The 24,392-nt window shown below is 41.2% G+C and overlaps 1 protein-coding gene across 1 annotated transcript in view; it reads left to right on the forward strand.

The window, feature by feature from the left end:
• LOC124474065 (CUB and sushi domain-containing protein 3-like) overlaps positions 1 to 24,392 on the forward strand; it is a 319,489-nt gene that overhangs the window by 164,528 nt on the left and 130,569 nt on the right. Inside the window, exons 34-40 of the mRNA XM_047029923.1 lie at positions 55 to 151; positions 635 to 739; positions 1,254 to 1,372; positions 2,400 to 2,469; positions 4,344 to 4,460; positions 4,646 to 4,855; positions 22,088 to 22,276. Coding sequence (XP_046885879.1) covers positions 55 to 151; positions 635 to 739; positions 1,254 to 1,372; positions 2,400 to 2,469; positions 4,344 to 4,460; positions 4,646 to 4,855; positions 22,088 to 22,276 — 907 coding nt within the window. The remainder of the gene's footprint in view (positions 1 to 54; positions 152 to 634; positions 740 to 1,253; positions 1,373 to 2,399; positions 2,470 to 4,343; positions 4,461 to 4,645; positions 4,856 to 22,087; positions 22,277 to 24,392) is intronic.

Consider the following 24,392-nt stretch of genomic DNA (forward strand, 5'->3'; position numbering starts at 1 on the left):
ATGTTTTCATGCAATATTCTTTTTTCTTGCTCATCTGTTTTACCGTGTCCTTAGATCCAAGTCATAACCTTCGCCACAGAGCACAATTGGGATTCGTTGGACTTTTTTGATGGGGTTGACAGTAATGCCCCCAGGCTTGGTAGCTATTCAGGTAGACATCTACAACTCTTCATACCATTCTGCATCTCAATCGACCCCTACTGAAGTCATGTCTTGAAAGCTCAACAGAGCTGTTGATAGATATGACAGGGAAAGATGACATTTGGCATGTCCTTTGAGAGCGAGCTCTCAAAACTTCAGAAACTGAGCAGACAGGGAGTCATGGAGAGGAAGAGGGCTTTGGTATCATGCTTTGCTCAGTGGGGATCTATTGATGTACCCTAAAATCATAGCCCTGTGCGAATCTGTGGAGATCCGACAAGCTACGGTATAAACAGTATGGAAATGAGAACAAGTATGCATAGCCAACGCAAACTGGCAATCACAATGACTACACCCTTCTTCGTATTTTCCCAACATATTGGAAGTATGCACCACGTGCACTGTGTAGCTACCATAGAGTGTGAAACAGGCTTAATGTCACATCTGGAATCAGAGACATGCACTTACTTCTCGGTCCTGTGGAATGTTTTAGGCACCACCATCCCTCAGTTGCTAAACAGCACATCCAACAACCTGTACCTAACCTTCCAGTCAGACATCAGCTTGTCATCCTCGGGATTTCACCTCGACTACACAGGTATGAGGAGAAAGAAAGTTCTAGTTGCCCTTCTGCATGTGTTCACCCTCCCACCATTCTAGTAGTCTGACTCCATTCCCATTACCCATGGTGTTTCTCTAGCCTGTTCTATGTACAGTACTGTATGTTAATATTTATAGAATAACTTCACAGTCAGATGTTCATTTACTTCAGATGCCCTTCATACTGTGGTCTTTCCTCTTAAGATGGCTGTTTTCTGTGACCCTTTATCCTTCTGGCTTTATTTTGTCTGTACTTATTCGGTATCTGGGACCATTTTACCTTTACTTTTTAATTACACATGTAGATACAGAATGTATGATCATTATCATTATTTTACTGTAATTACAAAGATGTGTTGTCATTCAGTGTTAAGTGTTAGTAGTCATCAACCAGAAAGACATACTCTGGTTAAATTGTTTGGAGTGCTTGTTGTTCTGTGTTTACCAACATTCCGTTGTTTGCCGATGAGTGATTGCTGTCACCACTTTTGTGTTTGTGACTCTGTTCTAAGCAATAGGTTTGGATTCTTGCCCAGAACCTCAAGTCCCCAGCCACAGTACAAAAGTGGGGGATCGCTACACTGTGGGTGATATGGTGTCCTTTCAGTGCGACCAAGGATACTCTTTGCAGGTGAGAAACTCAAACCATGTCAGAAACACTTGTGGTTAGGGAGTCAACTCATCATCCGGGATATTTATAGCTTTTGTGCTGAGGGTGGGCAGACCCCAAAGGTGAAGGGCATTCCGAGTCAAGGAGCATGGCAAACATCTAGCAGCTTCAGTAATCCCATATTGAGTTTTTCACCGGAGTGTTCCACACCATGCTCACCGACATAGCTCATGTCCTTGTGTTATAACTGTTCAAACCACATAAGGCAAGCCCCTAACATCTAGTCTAACACCCTGTTTAAAAAAACCTGCCCTGAAATAAACCTAGGCTCCCCTTAATCAGAAAGCTTTCAGATACACAGTGGCCAAAATTAAAAACTGGGACAAAGTCACGGGCCAGATTTCATATTTATTGGAGAGAAAAAAATCGAGGATTTGTAGTATTAGCGGTGCATGCGTTAGAGCAGTGTGTGTGTGGGGGGGGGGGGGGGGCGTGCATAAAAAAATATTAGTGCAAAATAAAAAATATATATATTAAAACATAAGTCAGTGATTCTGATAGTGTTTTGGCCAGCAGAGAAGGCATTGCTGGCCCTGACAGCCCACCACTGCGTTACCGGCGGGCCAGCTCAAATATATATTTGATATTATCTTGCGGGCCAAATATAAATACACCACGGGCCAGATTTAGCCCACTGGCCAGAGTTTGACACCCCTGCTCTAGACTGATGAAATTGTATTGCTCAAAAACTAAATTTCCTATTGAAGTTAAAATAATATCACACAGAACATGGCATTAGGGGGATTAATTAATGTCCCCGGTTATGTTCTGTCAACCAATAACCACAGTAGGAGCTCATCCACCCACTGTTAACATGATCAAAACACTGACACACAGGGTCGATTGTTGAAATGCTGCATAATGGTATGTCTGGTAGTGCACTAAGCTTGACATGCATTCATGCCCTGTGTTTGATCTCTGCACAGTCACCATGTGATTTAAAATACGATGAGACATGTTTTTATGCCTGTTGTATGTCTCCCAACAGGGTAATTCACACATTACATGTATGCCCGGACCTGTTAGAAGATGGAATTACCCTGTGCCACTTTGTCTAGGTAACAGTCCATTTAATCCCATAAATCTATAGTGAACAGTGATGGACATAAGATTTAATAAGGATTTACAAGATATTTGCATCTGACCATCGACTGTCAGCTACAATTAGCATTATGTTATTGTTCTGTTCAGATCAAATTTTCACATGTGGATATGTATCTGTCTGGATATGTATCTGTATGTATATCTCTGTGTCAGTCAATAAGGCTTTGCTCCTTAATACAGCTGGTTTTGATTTCAACTTTGTCTGATGAGTATAGTCATGCAGTTCCTCCTTCTTCCACTGCTGATTTCCACACTGATTCTCAGGATTACACATGGGTGTAGCTCCCTTTCTCTTTGGCAGCACTCTCCCTATACACACACACACAACTAGCTTTACAATTCACTGCAGCAGTAAATCCAGGTTTACAGACATCCTAGGCCTGATGGATGCTTGTGGTTGTCATTTGGTACCTCTTCACAGGCATGGTACCAACTGCATTCTTTTTTTTTGCGGTTAAACGAACAGGAAAGCAGCAGGCTGTGTGCCCATTCATCCATACGCGCTCTCATTTTACACAGGCAGGTCTACAAGTCTCAACCACAATTAAACCCCATGGCAGTTACTTCAATCCCAGAAGACGTAGAGGTGGTACACATTTAGTCCAGGCTGCCAAAGGGAGGGATGGTGAAAGATTCAGACTTCATACTTTTCTTTTTTATCTGTGACTCTTGTGACTGTAAGTGCATTACACATGGGTATTTACATAAAAGTAGTATGTGGCAATAGACAAGTGAATTAGTTTAACCTTCACTGCCGTGCAGTCATTCTGAGATACAGATAAGAAGGTGTCACAGAGGGAGGTGAATTGATCAGTGCCACTGCAGTGCAGTGATGCTGTTGATTAATTTTTTCCATCTCAAGAAAGGGAGAATGTTTTTTGAAATACCTCTGTGAATCACTCTCATACATGCTAGCACACACATACGCCAGTGGCGATTTCTTTAAGACTGCAATTAAACCCCATGGCAGTTACTTCAATCCTAGAAGACGCAGAGGTGGTACACATTTAGTCCAAGCTGCAAAGGGAGGGATGGTAAAAGATTCAGACTTCATACGTTTTTTTAAATCTATGACTCTTGTGACTGTCAGTGCATTACACATGGGTATTTACATAAAAGTAGTATGTGGGAGGAAAACAATTCCTTAACATTTAAAAAAATTCATGGTCAAATATTTATATTGTGTTAACATTTTAAATGTGTTACAACACGTTCATATCCAAGACGAGTTCGTTCAGAATCAGCTACATATATTAGCAGGTCGACTGACTGATTTACTTCTCATACATTCCCGTAGCGCCATTGTGCATTTCCCTGTTGAAGCTCAGCTCCCATGGACTTCAATGGGGCTGCTTTGAAAAATGTTTTTCAGTAATTTGAAACTATATGGTCATTGGATAAATGCTGCGATTATGTCCCGCCCCTGGACGCTCAGCGTCTCTGGGGGTGAATGGAGGAGTGGGCTGGCCTGGACGCTGGGCTTCCGCATGATTATTGGAGGGTCTGTCGAAAGATCTCCTTTTGATTGACAACGATTTTGTACTATAAAAAGTCAAGAAATCTCAAGCTCAGTCCCATCGCGGATTTTGCAACTCGTTGAAAGACGAACTGCGACCACCAGTTTTTTTGTATTTGCTTTCTTACTAGCTATTGCTATTTCATCAAATTATTAGTAGTAGAGGTGAACTAGTCAGCTAGCAAACTGCACACAATGGCAGACAATAAAAAAACAATTTGAAAGACCAGCAGCTGCCACTGACATAAGCATAAATGTATTCCACCCTCTCAGCAGTGTGTCTAACATGTTATCCTTGGCTGGTGTCTCTAGCTCAGTGTGGTGGCTCTATGACAGAGATCAGCGGTGTGATCCTGAGCCCCGGTTTTCCAGGAAATTACCAGAGCAGCCTGGACTGCAGCTGGAGAGTCCAACTCCCCATTGGCTTTGGTTTGTTTCCTACCAAGCAAACATTTTTACTGCAGTTTTTGATTTTGTGGAGATGTAGATGCCCCGATTCTCATTCTTTATCATCATATAATACCTACAATACTTCTCAGAAAGGCTAAAACTATTTTAAAGTTTTGTTTGACTAAAGGCATCGCTTGAAAGGACTGTGCGTTGTTGTTTTCTAGGCATCCACCTGCAGTTTCTAAACTTCTCTACCGAAGCAGTGCATGACTACCTAGAGGTTCGCAGTGGGGACCCGGAGAGGGGCTCTGTGATCGATCGCTTCAGTGGATCTGCTGTGCCCGAGTCTCTCTTCAGCACCACCCATGAGACCAGCTTGGTCTTCCACAGTGACTATTCCCAGAACAAGCCTGGGTTCCACATTGTCTACGAGGGTGAGGATCACCCTTGAGGTAGAATTGAGTGTATTTTATTTCCATGGGGGTCAACCACTCAAACTATGACCATAATGTAATCACAGATTTTAATCAAAATATAGAACTGTATGCACCTTTATGTTTTCCAGCATGTGAACAAAAGGGTTGGGAACAGTGGCATCACCAGCCTTTTTTGCCAGGGCCGCAGCCCAAAACCTTTTGAGTGTAGCCCTGAATATAATTTTTATATCTCGGCAAAAAAACCTGAGTGTAATGTGTGAGTTAGTAACATGCTGTAACAGTCTGACAAAATAGCATGTCAGTATGCGTCTCTAGCTCTTACTAACTAGCTCTGTCTGAAAGGGTGTGATTTTGAAAGATTTTGCACATGCTCACATTTTCTGTTGATGTTGCTATATCAGATCAAATTAAGCCTAGTCAAGGTACTACAGTGAGGGGAAAAAATCATTTGATCCCCTACTGATTTTGTACATTTGCAAACTGACAAAGAAATGATCTATAATTCAATGGTCTATAATTTTAATGGTAGGTTTATTTGAACAGTGAGAGACAGAATACCAACAACAAATTCCAGAATTGCAGAGGGGTCAAATACTTATTTCACTCATTTAAATGCCAATTGATGACAAAATCCCTCCTGATATGTGTGCAAATCTGGTGGCCATCTACAAGAAACATCTGACCTCTGTGAATGCCAACAAGGGTTTGCCACCATGTACTAAATCATGTTTTGCAGAGGGGTCAACATTTTGATGTCAACATTTTTATAAATGTATTTGCATTTTACTGAGTGAAATAAGTATTTGACCCCTTCCATTCCAACATGAAAATGTTCGTAAGCCCTAAAACGATTGACAGAAACATCACTGGGGTGAGTTAACAGTTATTTTGTAAGTTTACTGGAGCCTCTACCAAAAAGTGTCCCACATCACCTGAAATCACCCTACGTCTGTATAAGCATATTGTTTTCATATAGTTCAAGTTCAAGTCTTTTATTGTCCGATGCATATTCTTAAGACAACTCAAACACATGGCATTTACATGGGCCTAACATAAGTACACAGAACATAAATTACATCTATGCTAAGCTTAAGTAAGTAAACCTCCTAAATAAACAGATATCTATAAATAATACAAATTACTGTAAATACTGTGTGTACTGTACTTTTGAGTTTTGATATTGGGCTGGTTTTATTGGCCATTGGGCTGGTTTTGGGCTGGTTTTGATTGGCCATTGGGCTGGTTTTGTCACCCAGACCTGGCAACCCTGGCCATAGGGCTTGATACCTATTAGAGCCTTGAGTGTGTTATGATGTTTGTAGTTTGACCTGAGGTCTAGGCCCTCGGCCAGATCACGCCACTGTGTGTGGTTTGTTTATTAACATCAACTGGACTACTGTCACGCAAGCTTGCACGATATGCTACCCAACGTTATGCTACCCAACAGCAACCCAACACAAACGTTTTATAAATGATCTGTGAGGAAATGTCTTCCTTAAATCCGGTCATGAGTGGATGATTGCCAGCCTGTCCATTGGTACTGTAATGCAGTGGCGAACCGTGAGTACTACAGCTGGGCCTTCACCTCGGCCATCACCGCAGAGAAAAAAAATCATCGCGGAAAAAAGCAACAATACGATTAATTGAATGGGTTAAATAAAGTGCAATCCTTTATTTACTGTAGCTAAGGATGACACGGATGTAAACAAATAGACTATACTGTAACGTCAATAACATCTGTGCAGGCACACCGAGTACAACGCTCGCCTTCTGCGTAGGAGTAACGCGTATCTATTAAGTGATAATACTTGTATCTGAAGTAGTACACTAACTAAACTGGTAAATAAATTATAGAGATGGAGCAGCATATTTCTTTCACCTTCCATGTTCATCTTGACATTAGTTATAGCTATATAGAGCGCAAGCTAACCCCAGTGTCATGGCAACTGAACATCATCGTATCTGAAAAGCTCCGAGGACCCCGTCCACACTACTACGCGAACCCGGCGTTTTCAAATGTCTCCGGCTAGGGGAGCATATTCGAAAAGCTCCGTTTTCAGTGTCCGAATACGCCGTATTAGTGTGGACGGGAGGTGCAAACGCAGACATGTATGCGTTTCTAAATGTACCCGGGCTAGTGTGGACGTTGCCTCTGTCTCTCAACCGCTCTCACCACTCTGCAAGAGATTAGGATTTCATGAAGGCCTAAAATGTTTTGTTTTGCTCCCGCCCACTTGAAATCAAAGCGTGATTGGTCGATTTGCCCGTCACTCTCCACACCAAAACACATAGCTTGGCCTTCTCCAGGATTTGTGAAGTCCTAACCAATGAATGAGCCAGCTAACTCAACTGGGCCTTAATATAGACAGACGATTCTGATTGGATAACATGTTTTCAGGACATGAATTTGACAGTAAGCTTAACTATAGAAAATAGATGAGAGAAAAATGTATTGTATTAAATTAAATGAGATATAATTGTTTTAAATTATTTATTGAATACTTTATTATTAGTATTAAATATATTATTATTTATAATTTGTTTAGGCTTTCTCTGAAGGCGTAGAAGGCCCTGAAGGTTCCCCACTGCTGTAATGCAGCGAGACCGCCCGTTAAATGCAGACTAGGCTACTACAGCTGGATCTGTGCTAAAGTTATCAACAGGTTCCGTTGGGTCGATTTCGATTTAACCGTGGCAAAACGGGAAAAGCCTATCCTTTACATGCCTGTGTACATTTGACATTACAACCCCAAACACAACAACATTTTGTCATGATATTAATTTTTTCGATCTATCTTTTAAATTAACTACTATGAACTACTATGCTAGGCTACCATAACTGCTGTTGACAGGATGAAAGTTATCCACCCGGAAGCGTCTTGACAACCTTAATTTGTTTACAAACATTCCGATTAGATCTATGTATTTCTACAGAATCAAGAACGTTTTATGTAGCATATTGAAACTGGACTATGGGAATAAATGCAGTGTTCCACATACAGTGTACAGGGAATGCTGACACTTTTCAGAGTCTTCCTAAGGAACCAAACACTCAATGGGCTGTGTCATGTTTGTCTATATGAGAAGATCTGTGCAGTTCAACCCTCTATTACACATTTGCTCAAACCATTTCACCGAGGACAGTTTTGAATGACCTTGGACAATTTAAAGAAGAATTTGCTTAGCCGCTGTTGCTGAAAAGAGGGCCTGTTGCAACCGTATGCTCATCACAAACGCAAGCTGTAAGTATGATTTTGTCCCCAACAGTTTGCCTATTAGCAATGCTAACGTCTCCTGTATCTAGCATAGGCACAGTAGAATGCTAAATACGTGTCTAAACAAATCAACATAGCGTAAGGGGTCCCATTATCGTAAACTTAGCCCTCGACGCTCGTTAGCAATGTTACAAAAATGTCGTTAGAATACAAATTAAAAACGTTATGTCACAGCATTGTAGTGATGTTACGCTCAATACCATGCTCACAAAGCGGTATACAAACGTGTCGAGCATGGCTTCAAATGGGCAAAAACCACATGATCAGAGTCAAAGTGTCGAAGTGACATCCGAAGCATCGGACGTCACACGAGCAGCTGAGACAAACGGCGTTTTATTCAAACGCTTAAAAGACATCAGAAATCACTCATATTCGTAGGTTATAGAGAGGAGACATAGGCCTATTTACGGACGCTATAGAATACATTCATTGACAGAGCCAGAGATACAGATAGATTGCCAGAGCTAGATAGACAGAGATAGATACAGATATGAGATCGTACACAAGCACATTGCCTACATATTTCTCTAGTTTTACCAGCCTTCAAATGTGGCCATCCCTTTCCCGGGTGCAAAAGCATGTTCCAAAACCTTAGACGCTTGCTTACATTATCATATAATAATGTATTCATTTAGCATATACTTCCACTAAAACGGGGTGAGCGGATGCGATCTCACTTTGTCTGAGTGAGAGATTGCCACAAAGCCATACTCAGTTAAGCATTTTGTGTAATTAATGTTATAAGAACCTAAAAATAAATGTTATAAACATAAAGTAGCAGATACGTTACGTGGTTTATAATACAACAAGATATATTATAACATATTTTTGACACTTGCACATCGAAACATTTGTCACACAAACTTTATTTATCAAGTTGTCAATGACGATTGTGAGACTGACTTGAGGACTTGACGTCACTTGATTCCTTCCTTCGCTCGATACAGTCGCCATACCATAAACTGACCAGCATGTCCCTATGGAGAAGATGTATCGAACGCTTCGAAAAAGCGATACTTTTTTGAGACAATTGTGTCAAATAGCTCGTTGCTTCGGAAAGCTTTGTTTCCCCCATCACTACAGCATTGTACTTTAATATATAGATACACACTTATATTATAACATTCTGGTTTTGAAATCCAATCAGGATATGCCTAGAAATTTTACTTTCCTGATTTTAGCAGTTAGCCAGGGTGTCCCATTATCGTCCACCCAACCACTTTCAATGGAGAATTGTCAGTTCGAAGCTGCGGAAGGCAGATGCTACACATACGGTTTGAGAGCGTATTTACATACTCAAATCTCAAAGTAAGAAGCTGTAATTTGGTGTGCAGCAATATAAGATGTGTACATATCGATGAGTTACTTTCTTTCGTTGATGCTGCATATCTTATTTAAGAAATTAATGGAAGAAACGGTTGTGGACGATAATGGGGCCCCGAACGTTGGAGATTTAGAGTGGACGATAGTAGCCTGACGTTGTCATACTCATAATTCTAGTCAGAATATGAGTCTGAAAACTCTCCGTTGGGCTGTGACTACAGGGCGTGTTTCAACCGAACTCGTAAAACAAATGCCTCTTCGCTCAATTGGATAGACCTACAACCAATCAGAGCAACGTAATATGTTGTTTGTTGAAAACAAATTCAACCCAAGTGCTCTTTCGTGACGTTGTTGATTACGTTACTGTTGATCATCTGTCCGTCATCGTATAAAGCCCGCCCTGGCAATTTCATTGGTACGCCCAGATTCTGGTTTTCTGTAGTTGTTCCCCAATACGAGACCCTCCAGACTAAGCCCCCACCCCTCGCCCCTCGGCTTGAAGCAACGGCCCCGGTGGATGTAGGTGGTATTGGATGTACGGTTAGGTTTCCGACTCTTCCGGTCGTTTTTATTCTATTATCTCCATTCAACATTTACAAAACTATCTCCCCCAATACATTTTGTTTGATTCTCGAACCTGGCTCATACTATTAGCTTTTTCATAGAATAATTTTTCCCGATTTTTGCTAAGTTTGAAACCAATCCGAAATGGGTAAACTAGCAACCCATTTATTTGCTTAGTCAATGAAAGTTGCCTTTAAATGTGCTCGCGGATACTAAGAGGGCACAAGCACAAAAGTTCACATTGGCCGTTAGCCGATTTACATGAGCTCTCGGAGCTAGGGAAAAAAAGAGCCACTGTTTAAAGCTAGACAGGAAGACACGGAAGTGGAAAGATGGCCGCGTCCGTTCTCGCGCTCTAGCTTGCCTCACTGCGCCACCGAGCACTTTTCATAGAAATGAATGGGGACGCCATCTTGGAAGACAAAAGTAGCTTACTCTAGTTATATTAACTCTATGCTCCAGACCCAACTTCCCAGCCAAATTTTTTTTTTGTGGGCGGGGAGAAGTTGGGCAGGCAGCCAGGCTAGGACGATAGTGCTAATAGGGCCCTTTACATTACCTTACTTTAGCAAATGACTCTCTATAGCCTATCGTGTCGTGGTGTAGGAGGACTGATCGACAAGCGCATACATTTAGCTAAGACTTGCATGCACAGTAGTTAGTCTGGAGCCCTGTTTCTGCATTTTTGTTTTGCTTTTCCCCCCATTGTAACGAACTCGTACCGAACCGTGATGTCTGAACCGCGGTACGGGTCACTAAATGGCGGACCGCGGTCCGAGTCCGGACCCAGGTGGCTTTCTATCTGGACCCGGACCTTTAGCCGATATATCATTAGCCAATGGAGTTTATTTATTTTGACGGAATGTTTCCATTTTAACCGGCAAATTTTTTATAGCCTGTACCCTATTTATTATGTCTCTGGTTTTCCTACTAGAAGTGGTTTCTATATTCTGTGTCCAATCCAAAGATCCAATCAAGAGCTGTAATAGCAATCACCATGACAACTCACTCACTCAATATTGGCCGCAACCTCTGTGGGTCAAGCAGGTTGTGTGTCATTCGCAACAACGCAGGCTAATCGATTTGCTAATCGTAGCTAGCCTACCTGTAGCCTGGTCCTAACCAGACCCTCGTACATTTCATTTGTACAGAGGGTCTGGGATCTCTCCATTGACAAACGTTAACTTCCTTGAAGGCGGGTCCTCTGTTGAAGTTTAAAACTATTGGATCCGCCCAGAGCCACTCTGATTTGCCATAACTAATCGCAAGCATTCGCCTTAGCCAACTCCTTCACCCAGTGGGGAACCTTCAGGGCCTTCTACGCCTTCAGAGAAGGCCTAAACAAATTATAAATAATAATATATTTAATACTAATAATAAAGTATTCAATAAATAATAAAAAATATATATATCTCTCATTTAATTTAATACAATACATTGAATACATTTTCTCTCATCTATGTTCTATAGTTAAGCTTACTGTCAAGTTCATGTCCTGAAAACATGTTATCCAATCAGAATCGTCTGTCTCTATTAAGGCCCAGTTAGCTGGCTCATTCATTGGTTAGGACTTCACAAATCCTGGGGAAGGCCAAGCTATGTGTTTTGGTGTGAAGAGTGACGGGCAAATCGACCAATCACGCTTTGATTTCAAGTGGGCGGAAGCAAAACAAAACATCCTAGGCCTTCATGAAGTCCTCTAATCTCTTGCAGAGTGGTGAGAGCGGTTGAGAGACAGAGGCAACGTCCACACTAGCCCGGGTACATTTAGAAACGCATACATGTCTGCGTTTGCACCTCCCGTCCACACTAATACGGCGTATTCGGACACTGAAAACTGAGCTTTTCGAATATGTTCCCCTAGCCGGAGACATTTGAAAACGCCGGGTTCGCATAGTAGTGTGGACGGGGTCCACTGAGCTTTTTAGATACGATGACGTTCAGTTGCCATGACACTGGGGTTAGCTTGCGCTCTATAGCTACAGCTAATGTCAAGATGAACATGGAAGGTGAAAGTAATATGCTGCTCCATCTCTATAATTTATTTACAAGTTTAGTTAGTGTACTACTTCAGATACAAGTATTATCACTTAATAGATACGCGTTTCTCCTACGCAGAAGGCGAGCGTTGTACTCGGTGTGCCTGAACAGATTTTATTGACGTCATGGTCTATTTGTTTACATCCGTGTCATCGTTAGCTAATTAAAGGATTGCACTTGTTTAACCCATTCAATTAATCGTATTGTTGCTTTTTTCTGCAAAGATTTTTTTCTCGGCGGTGATGGCCGAGGTGAAGGCCCAGCTGTTGTACCCACGGTTCGCCACTGCCTTCACCACTACTGTAATGGAGCCTACTGCCGTAGCTGGAAAATCAAACTTTTCCCGAACCCCGTGGGGAGGAGGGCCACAACATCATGGCCACCAACAAAACTCAGCAAGGAATGTTCTTGCTCCGGCTTTAACCTATATTCGGCAGCGTTGCCACAACCGCAGAATAGTTTCGCTCGCATCTTTCTCCGCCGCCATTACTGAACTACTCAAACAAGTGCACGACATTAACGTCATCGTTCTCAGCCACTCCCTCTGTTCGGTGATTGGACCTACAATTTTATTTTTTTTGGAAACCGACTTCAGAGCCAAGCTCCCAGACCTAGTACAGAAGCAAAATCCAAATTGAGCGGAAGTACGTAGGAGGGCAGAGCCAGGCTAGCCTACCTGTTCTTCCTTAGCAAAAATAATGGCGTGACAAAACCCAGCGAAAAGTTGATTCAGAAAAATTTCAAATTTCAGACAGAATGGACTGACAAGAACGCATTTGTGTTGCCGGTGGGGAGCACAAAACCAATGTGTTTAATCTGCAATGAGATGGTTGCCCTTGTCAAAAGTGGTAGAGCTAACGTGAAACGTCACTATGACACAAAGCATAGACACTGAACAAAAGTACCCCCCGAACTCTGGTCTATGGGAGAAAGATGCCCAGGGGCACGGGCACTGTGCCTAAACCTAAGTCCATTTTGAATGGGAGTCAATGGGAGAGGTAAGGGCAAGAAAAACTAGAAAGGGTACAATTTCTGGGGAAATTGTAGGGTATGCTTGCTTGCGTCGGTTGCAGGTGGGTCCGTTTTCCCTTCTAGTGATATTTTCAAGCATTTAGCCTACTCATATTGCAAAATTCATTAAGAACCCCCTTTGAAACAAGCTACTGTAACAACGTTGTCACTGGCAGTATTTCAGATGGAATTGCGATTCAAATAGTACCGTTTGCTAACTGAAAATAAGCCCCCCAAAACTGAAATAAGTTCGATATGATTTTCGTTATTATTATTATTTTCCCAATAATGACTGCGTTCTATACATTATCCCGCTTATTACACGGCTACTTGCCAACAAAAATAACTTAACACAGTGTGTCTTTTTACAATGTATTTGTTACCGTTCGTATTGTTGATCAGCAGAGAAATAGTTCGCCAAAGACGTTGAACTTCATAGACTTTGAACATTCTTTAGGCTTCAAATCAGCTGACGTCGCTAAGCAACAGAGTACGATGGGGTTGAAAAGTTACCGGACTACTTGCGGAGTGCTACGAAAGACGTGAATCCGAGGCAAAAAGGCCACTTCTCTTGACAGCGGTCAAATGTGTATAGCAACGGTCAAATATGAGAAAATTGTTCACCGCAGAACGTTGGGAAGCCCCATTCAAGTGAATGGAGCATTCTACATCATTAAAGAACAGCCGTGTAATAAGACATAATAAAGTTTAGCCACAGCTGTGGCATTGAAGACAGTACTGTAGCCACAACACACGTTATGTGGGGGGTCTGGGGGTTTGTCCCCTACAATTTTTTTAAAGATGTAGATGCAATTTCCCGCATTCTGGTGCATTTACCACAACTATTTACCATAGTTGTTATACATATACTGAGGGGCTGGACATAAAAATATTTTGAAAACTAAACTTCCCAATAAGCAATGGGACATCTTCAACTACCTCACCTTTCAGCACTCACCTCAGCAACAGAGCTGTCTCCACTGCCCCTGCATGCTGCCCCTGCCTCTGACTCACTCTCAATCTCTACCACCTATATCAGGAGACATGGAGATGCATTGAGCATTCTTTCATATTGATAATAATAAGCTTAATGTAGATTTTTCATATGAGGACTTCTGAGATGTAAATCATGTTATCAGCATATGAAATTCACAATTGGTATAGGTTTATGTACTACATAAAAACATAGCATCTCCCTAAAGCATGACTGGACAGTTCAGAAATGATCAAATTTGTGTTCAAACCTGTAGTCTTTTCCACAGATCACATCCTTAGGATGTAAGCTTTCAGAAAATACATGGTTTAGGTGGTTGAATCAGTTTCCCTAAATGGCACAGCCCAAAAAAGTATCAGCCATATAGCCTACTCCATTTACCAATACCGAATTTATTATGCATGGGCAGCATACTAATATGGAGAGATGGAAAAAATAAAATTGTGAAAATAAATCAGAGTCTCGAAGTGAAGAAAATCCTAAGTCCGAACAAGTCAAAAATAAACAAAGTCCAAAGGTTGAAAATGATTCTAAGTGTTGACCCGTCAAAAATCAGACTAAGTCCAAACGTTGAAAATTATTCTAAGTCCAAACCAGTCAAAAATCTGGCGAAGTCCAAACCTTGAAAATGTTTCTAAGTCCCAACAAGTGAAAAATAAACTAAGTCCAAAACAGACGCACTGGAACTCAGAGTCTGATGCAAAGGTTTATTCCAACACAGGGTAAAAAAGTGAGTGAGCTCCGAAGAGCAGACTGGCAAGTTCTCTCCAAACGTCCACTTATATACTGTATTTTCTGCCTATTATTTGTGTCATTTTTTGCTATTTGTACAATACTGTTGGTCACAGATACATTATGCATCCTCACATTATTGGTTCCTTTCTGTTGATGACCATTTCTACGCTTTGTCACCCAATTGGCCCCTATACTAGGGTTTCTGATTACAGAAGCTGTGTCACGTTGGCATCTCTGTCCTTACATAAATCTGATCATGTCCAGGCTCGTGTTGGGTGCACACACATCTTAGACTTCCTTCTAGTTGGTATGGGATGCTTGTGCTTTATAAACATAGGAAACCTCTAGACACAGACTTAGGACTGACAGCTTCACACTTGGTTTGCAAGAGTTCCTGAAGCTCGGCCATAAATGTACGTTCTAATTTACGGCTACGCCTCTGCATTCCTTTGAGTGGTACTTCCCCATCCTCTTTTGCTAAAACCAATGTCTCACACTTCTATTGTTTTTACTCAGTCACAGCTTAGCATCAAATTTCCCATAATACAACTTAGAGTATAATATAAGGAATAACTGAGACATTCACTTTTCAATTAGATAGTTTCAAAAGTGTAACCCATCTCCATCATTTCAGCAGGGTGACATAATTTTCTTCATCACAAATAAGAAAAACACCATTCATTTCTTTTGTAGCTACTTGGAAAAAACATACTCTTTCTGCCTGAAACAGGCAGAACGCCTAGGTCTGAACACGGCCAAAAGCACAACATATTTCAGACCCAGATTAAGAAATCAACAAATGCTGTTCCACTTGTAATGGGTAAATAAAGTTTGGTATTGCCTAGTGCTAGATGTAGATAAAAAGCTTGCTTATCTAGCTAGCAATAATCATAATGTTTGCAGAAGGATCTTTGTGACTTAACTAATGCTATTATAGTCAGAGAATGTCTTATAAGGGTGCTTTGGCCACTGAAGGGAAAACTGGGCCACTTTGACTTACTTTCCTCTTCCTCGAAAAAACCCTCCTTATGTCCATCCTCGTCTGTGGAACAGTCATGTCTGAAGTGCTAGCTACAAGCGTGATGCATCGATCAAAGAGTATGGGAGTTGAGTCTGCGTGCGTGAAGCTGTTATTCTAGAAAACATGGAGTGGAATTCTATTGCTATGGGTATTCTCTCTACTTATAAAGTGGAACAGATTTGATTGTGAAGCAATGGAAAGATCGCTGGACTAGTAAACCAGTCATGCACTAATATTTTGCTCGCAAATGTGGGGGGGTCAAACGACTTTTTGGTTACATTGCGGCGACGCCCATGACTGTAGACTACTACACACTGCCAGTGGACAAGCAGAGTCTGTAGCTGTGTCTACTACCGCTGTGACTCTGAGGCTAACGTCAAAACAAGACGCAGTCTCACTCAAATTCCAAGTTTCACAGAAATAACAAAAATATGCTGACCTGCTGGCTGTCTTCACAATCGCCGTATCTTTAAAACACTGCTCTCCATTTGGATGTAGAATTGACCCTGGTACGAAATTAAGAAAAGACTCATCAGACGCAGATCGACAACACTGTTGTCGAGAGTGTCAACACTCGTTGACAACACTGTTCAATCGTCCATGGAGGCTGACGGGCTCTCACGTAGCAAACAAATACGTTTTTACAGCAACCTACATTAAAATCTCACCACCTGGATGTCTTCACAATAGTCATATCATCATAACATTTTAGTGTAAAATTGAACTACAAAATTAGTGACAAATACTACCATGACGCCTTTCTAGCATGGCTGCCGCCAAAAAGACTAGGCGGGCTTACGGGCAACCCGCACTCGCTCAATTTACAAAGACTTTAACGACCTAAACTAAATCAAAAATCCGAGATGGCAGTTCCACTCGAAATCGCTTTCTCAACAAAGCCAAATGGTTGGGATTTCTCGTAATCCAAGCTTCAATTTGCGTGCTAGATCTCTATCACGTTGTATCCATGTGTCAATGCTAACGTGTGTTGACGTGGTGACGTAGCTAGCACAGATTACCCTTCGTCGACTAAAGGCACTTTGTCGCCACAAAAACGTTGTAACCTCCTAAACTGTGCAACGGAACGTAAATCCCAATACAAGCAACGCAATCGAGACCAGGACGAACATTTTGACACAGCCGTCAGTGTAGTCCAAATATTGACTGAGCCTTAGGGGGGCAAAAATAAAAAAACTAGAACAGGCTGTTCTGCGAAACAGCAGTTAGAATGCTGAAAACCCGAATGGGGATAGCTGACCATTAGCCTGGCTGCCAGCCCAACTTCGTCCCGCCCACTAAAAATTTAAAAGCACCTGCGCCCCAAACTGGTGATTTACTAGAGGGCTTATCAAATACATTATGATAGGGCCCGTTATGTCTTTCACATCCAATCACATCACTCAACACATTTAAGAAATTGTTTATTTACGTTGTCATGGTGTTCTCTCATAACAGAACTTGTAGCTACCATAGCTCTAACGTAATAAAGCTAGCTAGCTATCTAACGTCATGATGGAACAATTCAGTCAAGTCGCTTAAAAATATGCCCTTTGAAAAAAGAAATGTTCTAGAAAAGCTCAAAGTGAAGGAGCGACTGTCAAGCTGGCTCAACTTCGCATGTCGGTTGCAAAAGACGAACTTCTACCGGGTATAATACACTTGTGTCGATCAGGTCATCATAAATCTCTGTTCACTGGATTACAGGGCTTGGCATTAACTTTTTGAGGCACTTGTCATTTGGACAAGTATATTTACGTTTCACTTGTCAATGCACAAAAGTCACTTGACCCCGATACCTTTATATAGCCTGACCAAGTGATCGGGCAAAACTAGCCTGGCTAATGGAGGTCGCTTCCTCAGGCAAATGATGAATGAAACAGGCTTGGTTAAAGAAATCTGAGATGCTGGCTATCTTCAGCAGGCTCGTTTCTATGAGAGGCAGTCCTCCCTGACGTTTCTGGTGTATAATGGAGTGAAGTACAACATTGTGTACACTGCCAGTGAGCGACTAGTGTGACTGAGGCTAACGTCAAAAACAGTGTAACGGGGACACAGTCTTACTCCGATTGCCAGTTTAAACCAATCTCAAAAATAATCGGACCAGCTGGCTAAAAGCAGAATTCCAATATCTCTTGAAAGCTGCCCTGCTCGACTTTTTAGATGTAGAATTGACTGTAAAACTGTAAAATTATGAACTGTGACATGACGTGAAGACATGGCTGCCGCTCGACTATGCGGTCTGTACCGGGCGACATTCTCAATCAAATTTCAAAACTTTCGTGACCCAAATAAAAATGTTGATGCGACAGATCAATGGGGAATCGCTTTCTCTCTTAAAGGCTGTCCTCCTCGACTTTTTTGGTCTTTTTAAATCGAACTATTTGTATGATCCGTGTGGTCCTTTTGCCGTTTTAAATGCTATCCTTTCCCACTTTTCTGCAGCCACATTGCGTGCGCATCCCGAATGTTTACAAACAAAAAATGGGTCTATTAATTCAGCAACAGTCGAATGCCAGGGGAAGACAATACACCAGGTCGTTTTCATCACTTCAATTGACAAATTAGTGAATACATTTAGGAATGCACCAAAATACTGCTTTCTGGTGTTGAGATAGCATTTTTCTTTCCCGGGGGGGCATGCCCCCGGACCCCCCTCCAGCAAGGCAAGATATTAGGCTATGGGTAAGGGGTAAGGGGGAGTATTGGGATTCGGCCTAAATATACTTGTAGCCCCCCCTGGAAATAAATGCACCAGCCGCCACTGACACCCAGTCCTGTTCAGACACTTAACTTAAGATGACATAAAAATAATAATCCATAGTGCAGGGTTGCCGCTGTTGTCGTTGTCCCTGGTGAGTTTTTTATACTTAAATAATAAGATCATGCTACATCTAACCAGCGCATCATTTCTTGCAAGTGTGTAAAAGTGGTAGGGTGATTTCAGGTAATGTGGGAAACTTTTTGGTAGAGGCTCAAGTAGACTTACAAAATAACTGTTAACTCGCCCCAGTGGTGTTTCTGTAAATAGTTTTAGGGCTTAGGAACATTTTCATGTTGGAATGAAATGGGAATACACAATATTTTAGAAGCTACACACTTTCAAACATAACATGACCCCCTTTCTCACTCAGGCAGCATTTTCAGGTAATGTGGGACAGCTTGTTTGGTAAAGTGGGACAGTCATTGTCTGTCAGCCTAGTCTGCTAATATAATAATAATTAGTTTATATACAACAATGATAGGTGCAAGGGTGTGGCAAGATTCATTTAGTTGTGGGGGTTCACTTATACAATAGGCATAAAGTGTAACTGATGTAAACCTTAGTGATCTGCAATCTATGTGCTAGCTAGCTTGTCCCGCTGCGTTAGCATGTTGTTGGACTAGCGTTAGTGGTCACGCTTACAAGTCTGAAAGCGCTGGTTCGATGACAGGTTAAGTTGTTATTTAGTTGGGAACTTAAGTGCCGTATGATGCATTGGTATTAAACATTTGAGAACTGTCGAATTAAACACAGCATTACTAGATGTCCAACTTTACCTGAAAATTGCTGTCCCACATTACCTGACATGATCAGGTAATGTGGGACAGTCACATAAACTGTTTTTTTTCTTCTAACGAAGCATTATTTTACACATATTTGTGTGTGTTTCAATCAGTGGCTAGACCCCTTCAATATGCTGCAATAGTACTCATTGTAACTTCATTTAAATTCCTTTGCCAGCCTTATCATTGAGAAATATAATGTCATATGCCGCTGAACTTTCGATGCGTTTTTTCTGTATAGACCTCTTGTCTTGATCAGCTCTGGTGATTGGATGTCAGTTTTGCACATAGTAAATTATCAAAATGCATAACTGTCCCACTTTACCTGATGTCCCACATTACCTGAACTCACCCTATGTATTACCACCGGAGGCTTGAATAATAACCGAAGGCGTGAAGCTAGAGAGAGGATGAAATGGAAGATTTTCCTACATAAGTAGATCTACTAATTAAAATTGAAAACGGAGAAGATATTTAGAGTAAAGACAAGTTACTTTACATCTGTGTTCAATATCATCAATTAAAAGTAAAAACCTTCCAGTTACGAAGCGTTTGTTAACGCTTAGGATTAACGCCAGCTGCAGCAAACACTTACCCCAGCCCTGGTTTGGCTGTTCGTGACGGTCAGCTATGACAGTCGAGCCTCGATTTTGGCAGATATCTGTAAAACTTGCTAAAATAATAACGATCCTAGCTAGATTATGTACACTTTAAGCTCAATGTACATACTTTGTTTGGCCAATTTGGTCAATTGTGGAAAAAAAGTCGAAACGTTTTTAGTTATGGAGAGCCATCGCGCTAGCTCGATTATGAGAAATGTAGCTAGAATCCACACCTAAAACAAGTTAACCTAGACGCAAAACTGTACATCCAATCCAAAAAATAAGGATCTTTTCCGAGACCCAAGACTCTGCCGAAACCATTAATATCCTTTATGTGTCTGTGCGGTCAGAAATACATCACTTTTGGCAGTTTCCAAAACGTTACCAAATTCTGCTTTCATGGTGCGTGTCTGTTTGGTTGCCACGGTGATGACCCAGCTGTGATCGCTAACGAGCTGGGCAGAGAGAATAACACATTTAGCTGGAATCCATACCTCAAACAAGTTAACCTAGACGCAAAACTATATGTCCAATCCAAAAAATGAGGATATTTTCCGAGACCCAAGACTCTGCCGAAACCAGAGATGTCCTTTATATGTTTGTGCGGTCAGAAATACGACTCTACAGGTAGTTTTCAAATCGTCTTCCTTTGGCCTTCTCTGACGAATTTTACCCACCTCTCCATTGAAGTTAGTATGAGAATTTGAAAGGCTGCTCTCGCTTCAAGGCTCATGGCTGAAAATCTGTAAATGTGAGCTCTTTAGTAGTTACATTGGCTGAAAGAGGACACGTTTTCCTACATTTTAAGGTATAACTTGTTTCTGTAAGTTAAACTATATGAACGTCAGAGGAATTAGTTTGACAATTTAGTTGAATATCAGAAAAAGAGCAGCCAGCAATGCGACTCTGCTGGCTGCTCAATCGTAATTAATCAAGAAGGAGCTCAATTTTTCATGTATTTAAAACTGTCACGATTACAAATTGGCTAAATATTTGAAAAAGCTGAATCATTTGGGAATAGCTGAATGTCTTGTGAAAATTTTTAAGGTTGAATCGTGTCTCTAGCTGAAAGTATGCTGAAGAAGTTACGTTTGAAAGAGGCGGAAGTTTTTTAATGATTTGAAAGGATTTACCATTACTTTTAATGGGAGAATAATTTGCACAGAAACCTTAATGTCTTAAAAAGTATAAAAGTGAGAAATACCAAAAGTCATAGCCAACATTTCCTGAAGGAGCTGAACGTTTTGATACCAAAATTGTAGGAATCGGTGAAAGTATGCAGGACTAGTTAAAGGCCAAAAAAACGGCGGAAGAGCTCAGAAGTTGAAAAACTGTTGTATGTCTATGTGAGATAACAATGGTTGTTCCTTTGTCGAAGGCAAAGCACACCCAATTAAACAAAATTAATTGAATTTACCATACAGCCGCTGATTCAGCCTCCTACTGTATGCACTAGTGAAGTGTATGGTGTGAGCTGAACATGGCTGAAAAAGATCCGGTATGAAACTAACTAATAATTTTTTGGAAATTTCAAAATGTGTATTCAAACAACGTCAATCGTGTCACTGCACTCCATTTGGAGTGCATTTATAAAAAGGACACCTGAAAAATATGAACTTTGCAGAGTAACCGGTTCTCGAGATAATTGTGGGAAACTCACTGCTCTAAAATTCCATTCAAAATACATATACGCAGATGCACAGATACACATAGATTCTTGACATTATTAGGACATTATTTTGACTTCTGTCACAACAACAGAGAGAAACATGGGTCATAGCATTTTACTTCCTTTGCTTGGGCATACTGAATATTCAGGATTTATTTTTTACCTAAACATTTGTACTCCCCTTTTCACCTTTTTGGAATCAAACTGAGGAACCGATAAGCAGAACCAGAAACGGAATCAGAATAATATTCAAACGATACCCAACCCTAGTGAACAACAAAATACACTTCCCATATAGTGAGGTAGTTAATATGCACATAATTCCAATAGTGATGTTAATTCATGTAAATAGTACACACACATTTCCCGACCCCCTAAAAAACAAATGAACAAAAAGAGTTATTACTGCCTGCGCCTCTCTCTCACAGCTGTTCTTCCTGTTTTGTCCCCAGCCTACGAGCTCCAGAGGTGCCCTGATCCTCAGCCGTTCCGCAACGGCATTGTGATTGGCAGAGACTTCAATGTGGGCATGACCATTTCCTTCGAGTGTCTGCCGGGGTACACACTGCTGGGCGAAACCTCGCTTACCTGTCAGCACGGAGTCAGTCGGAACTGGAATTACCCGGTGCCACACTGCGATGGTGAAAACAATATTATCCTCAAAGAGGCTACGTGTCCTGAATTAACTAGTCATTATAGAATGTAGAATGTCATTGTAAGACTAGGAGTCCATGCATACACATGTAGGATTACGTACTAAGTGAGGGATTGACCATCTCAGTGTGATGACGATCAGCTGTGCCTAGTGTACCAATTTGTCAAGGCAGTCTGGCCGGGGGGGTGTTCCATCAACGTCGATTAAGGGAAAGCAAGACTTATTTTGCCACTTACTTTAGCGAGAGTTCCGTTCCATTGAAGTGGTATATTCTAGTTCTAGCTACGTAACCAAGGATCGGGTCTAGCCTGATCTGTGTCAGGCTAAAAGTCAAACTAAACTAAAATGTGTTGCAAATTATTTCAAACAGGCGGAAACAGAATCTCAAAAGACAGTTCCGTCGAGTAAATTCCTGCGCGCAAAGCACTTTAGTCCGTGTTCGGGAACGTAAATTCAGACTTTTTGAAGTGCAGACATGAATGATTCACGTGTTTAAGCCTACTTCATCTCCCAAAAATATATTAATTTAAATTAACAAGTTAAGAAATAATGTCACTTTATCTGTTTTCAAAAGCCATTGGTTAATTGACATAAAATAAGGCCTTAGAAAGGAGTTACAATCAATTATGGCATATCCGTTCTTTGACAAGCCTGTGGTGGATGAAGGTGCTCAGATTATACAAAGAGCGTTTATCCCACCAGCCCCAAGGGTCTTCAGAGACAGAAGTAATGCTTCCCTGACCAGTATCTGTGGAAGAAGTATAGGTTCAGCAGGCCCAGCGTAGTTTATCTAGATAGATTTAATGGTCATTCTTAAATAAATAAAAAACATAAATAATATATATATATATAACACTTTAGCAACTCTTAAGGATGGCAATGAACACATAAGAGCAGCCTACCATCCTTTGTAGAAAGTAATAGAAAGGAGAGTAGACTATAATAGTAGAAAGGAGGGTAGTAGACTGCAGTTTATGTAGGTAGGCCTAGACTATGTAGTCGGCTGGAATCACACACAAGCAAGCAAACCCACTGTAGCCAAGCCTTGACACTGCTCAGTCTGTCTGCATCTGTCTATGTCTTTGCATGTGGAACGTTTTTGAACTATGCCAGGAAATATGAAGGGTATACTTTGCTCCAAGCAGTAGGCTACCTGAATATTATCATCAGTTTTTCAGGAAATCTTGAAACACAAAGAATCAAGGAGACTTTTTATTCAATTGTATAAAGTATTTTCATTGTTTAAAGTAGCCTATATGTTGACAAGCCTCTATAGTACCTCTCCTCTGGCTTCCCCAATATTATATGTGCAATATACTGTCCCCATGGGTGTATCCAGGCCCATTGGAAGACTCGGGGTGACTGCCTGGTGCCCCCATGGTTGAAAGTGTTTCTAAAATGCCTTTGACTGGCAAATATTTGACCAAGTGCCCTACTGTCTGCCATTCACATTGTGAAATATGCTTGAGTGCCCAGGATGCCCCACGCAATAAATGACAGTGTGCCCTCTATACATGTAAAAACATGTCTTAATGAGTTCCTTTATAGTAGGCTATAGAAAATGTGATGCAGTACCCTATAAGGTGCCCTTATAATGGCCTAAATTGGACTGTTCCCATGCCCTTACTTCCAATGGAAAAGGGTGCTGTTATGAAGTGCCCTTTCCAAAGAAGACAATTAGATGCTGTGCCCAACAGTCTCCCCTAATGTTCCCAGTAGGGCATGCTTTCCCAAAGTGAGTCTGTCACTGTCCAAGCCCCCTCTGGATCTGTGGAGGAAGACTATGTTAATTGGAAATACTTATGATATAATAATGATAGTCATGCTGAGCAATTTTAAATGACTGTTCTGCCAAACAGTGTGCAGTTTGGGTCACCTTCTGATCTAAAAAGTCAGTGCTGGATCTGTGCAATACTAGTCATTTCACTGAATCCCTATTTTAGTCATGGTTATCTTTCCCTTTTATCTTAAAGCTCAGCATTTAGCCTATCAGTTAATAAGTGGGTGTGGCAAAGTTATTTTGAAGTAATTTATTGATTTTGTTCAAGATGTGAAGACAAAAACATTAATAGCCCACATCAAGGGCAATTAACCATGGCTTT

The sequence above is a fragment of the Hypomesus transpacificus genome, chromosome 2 (genome assembly GCF_021917145.1).
Source record: "Hypomesus transpacificus isolate Combined female chromosome 2, fHypTra1, whole genome shotgun sequence".
Lineage (NCBI taxonomy): Eukaryota > Metazoa > Chordata > Actinopteri > Osmeriformes > Osmeridae > Hypomesus > Hypomesus transpacificus.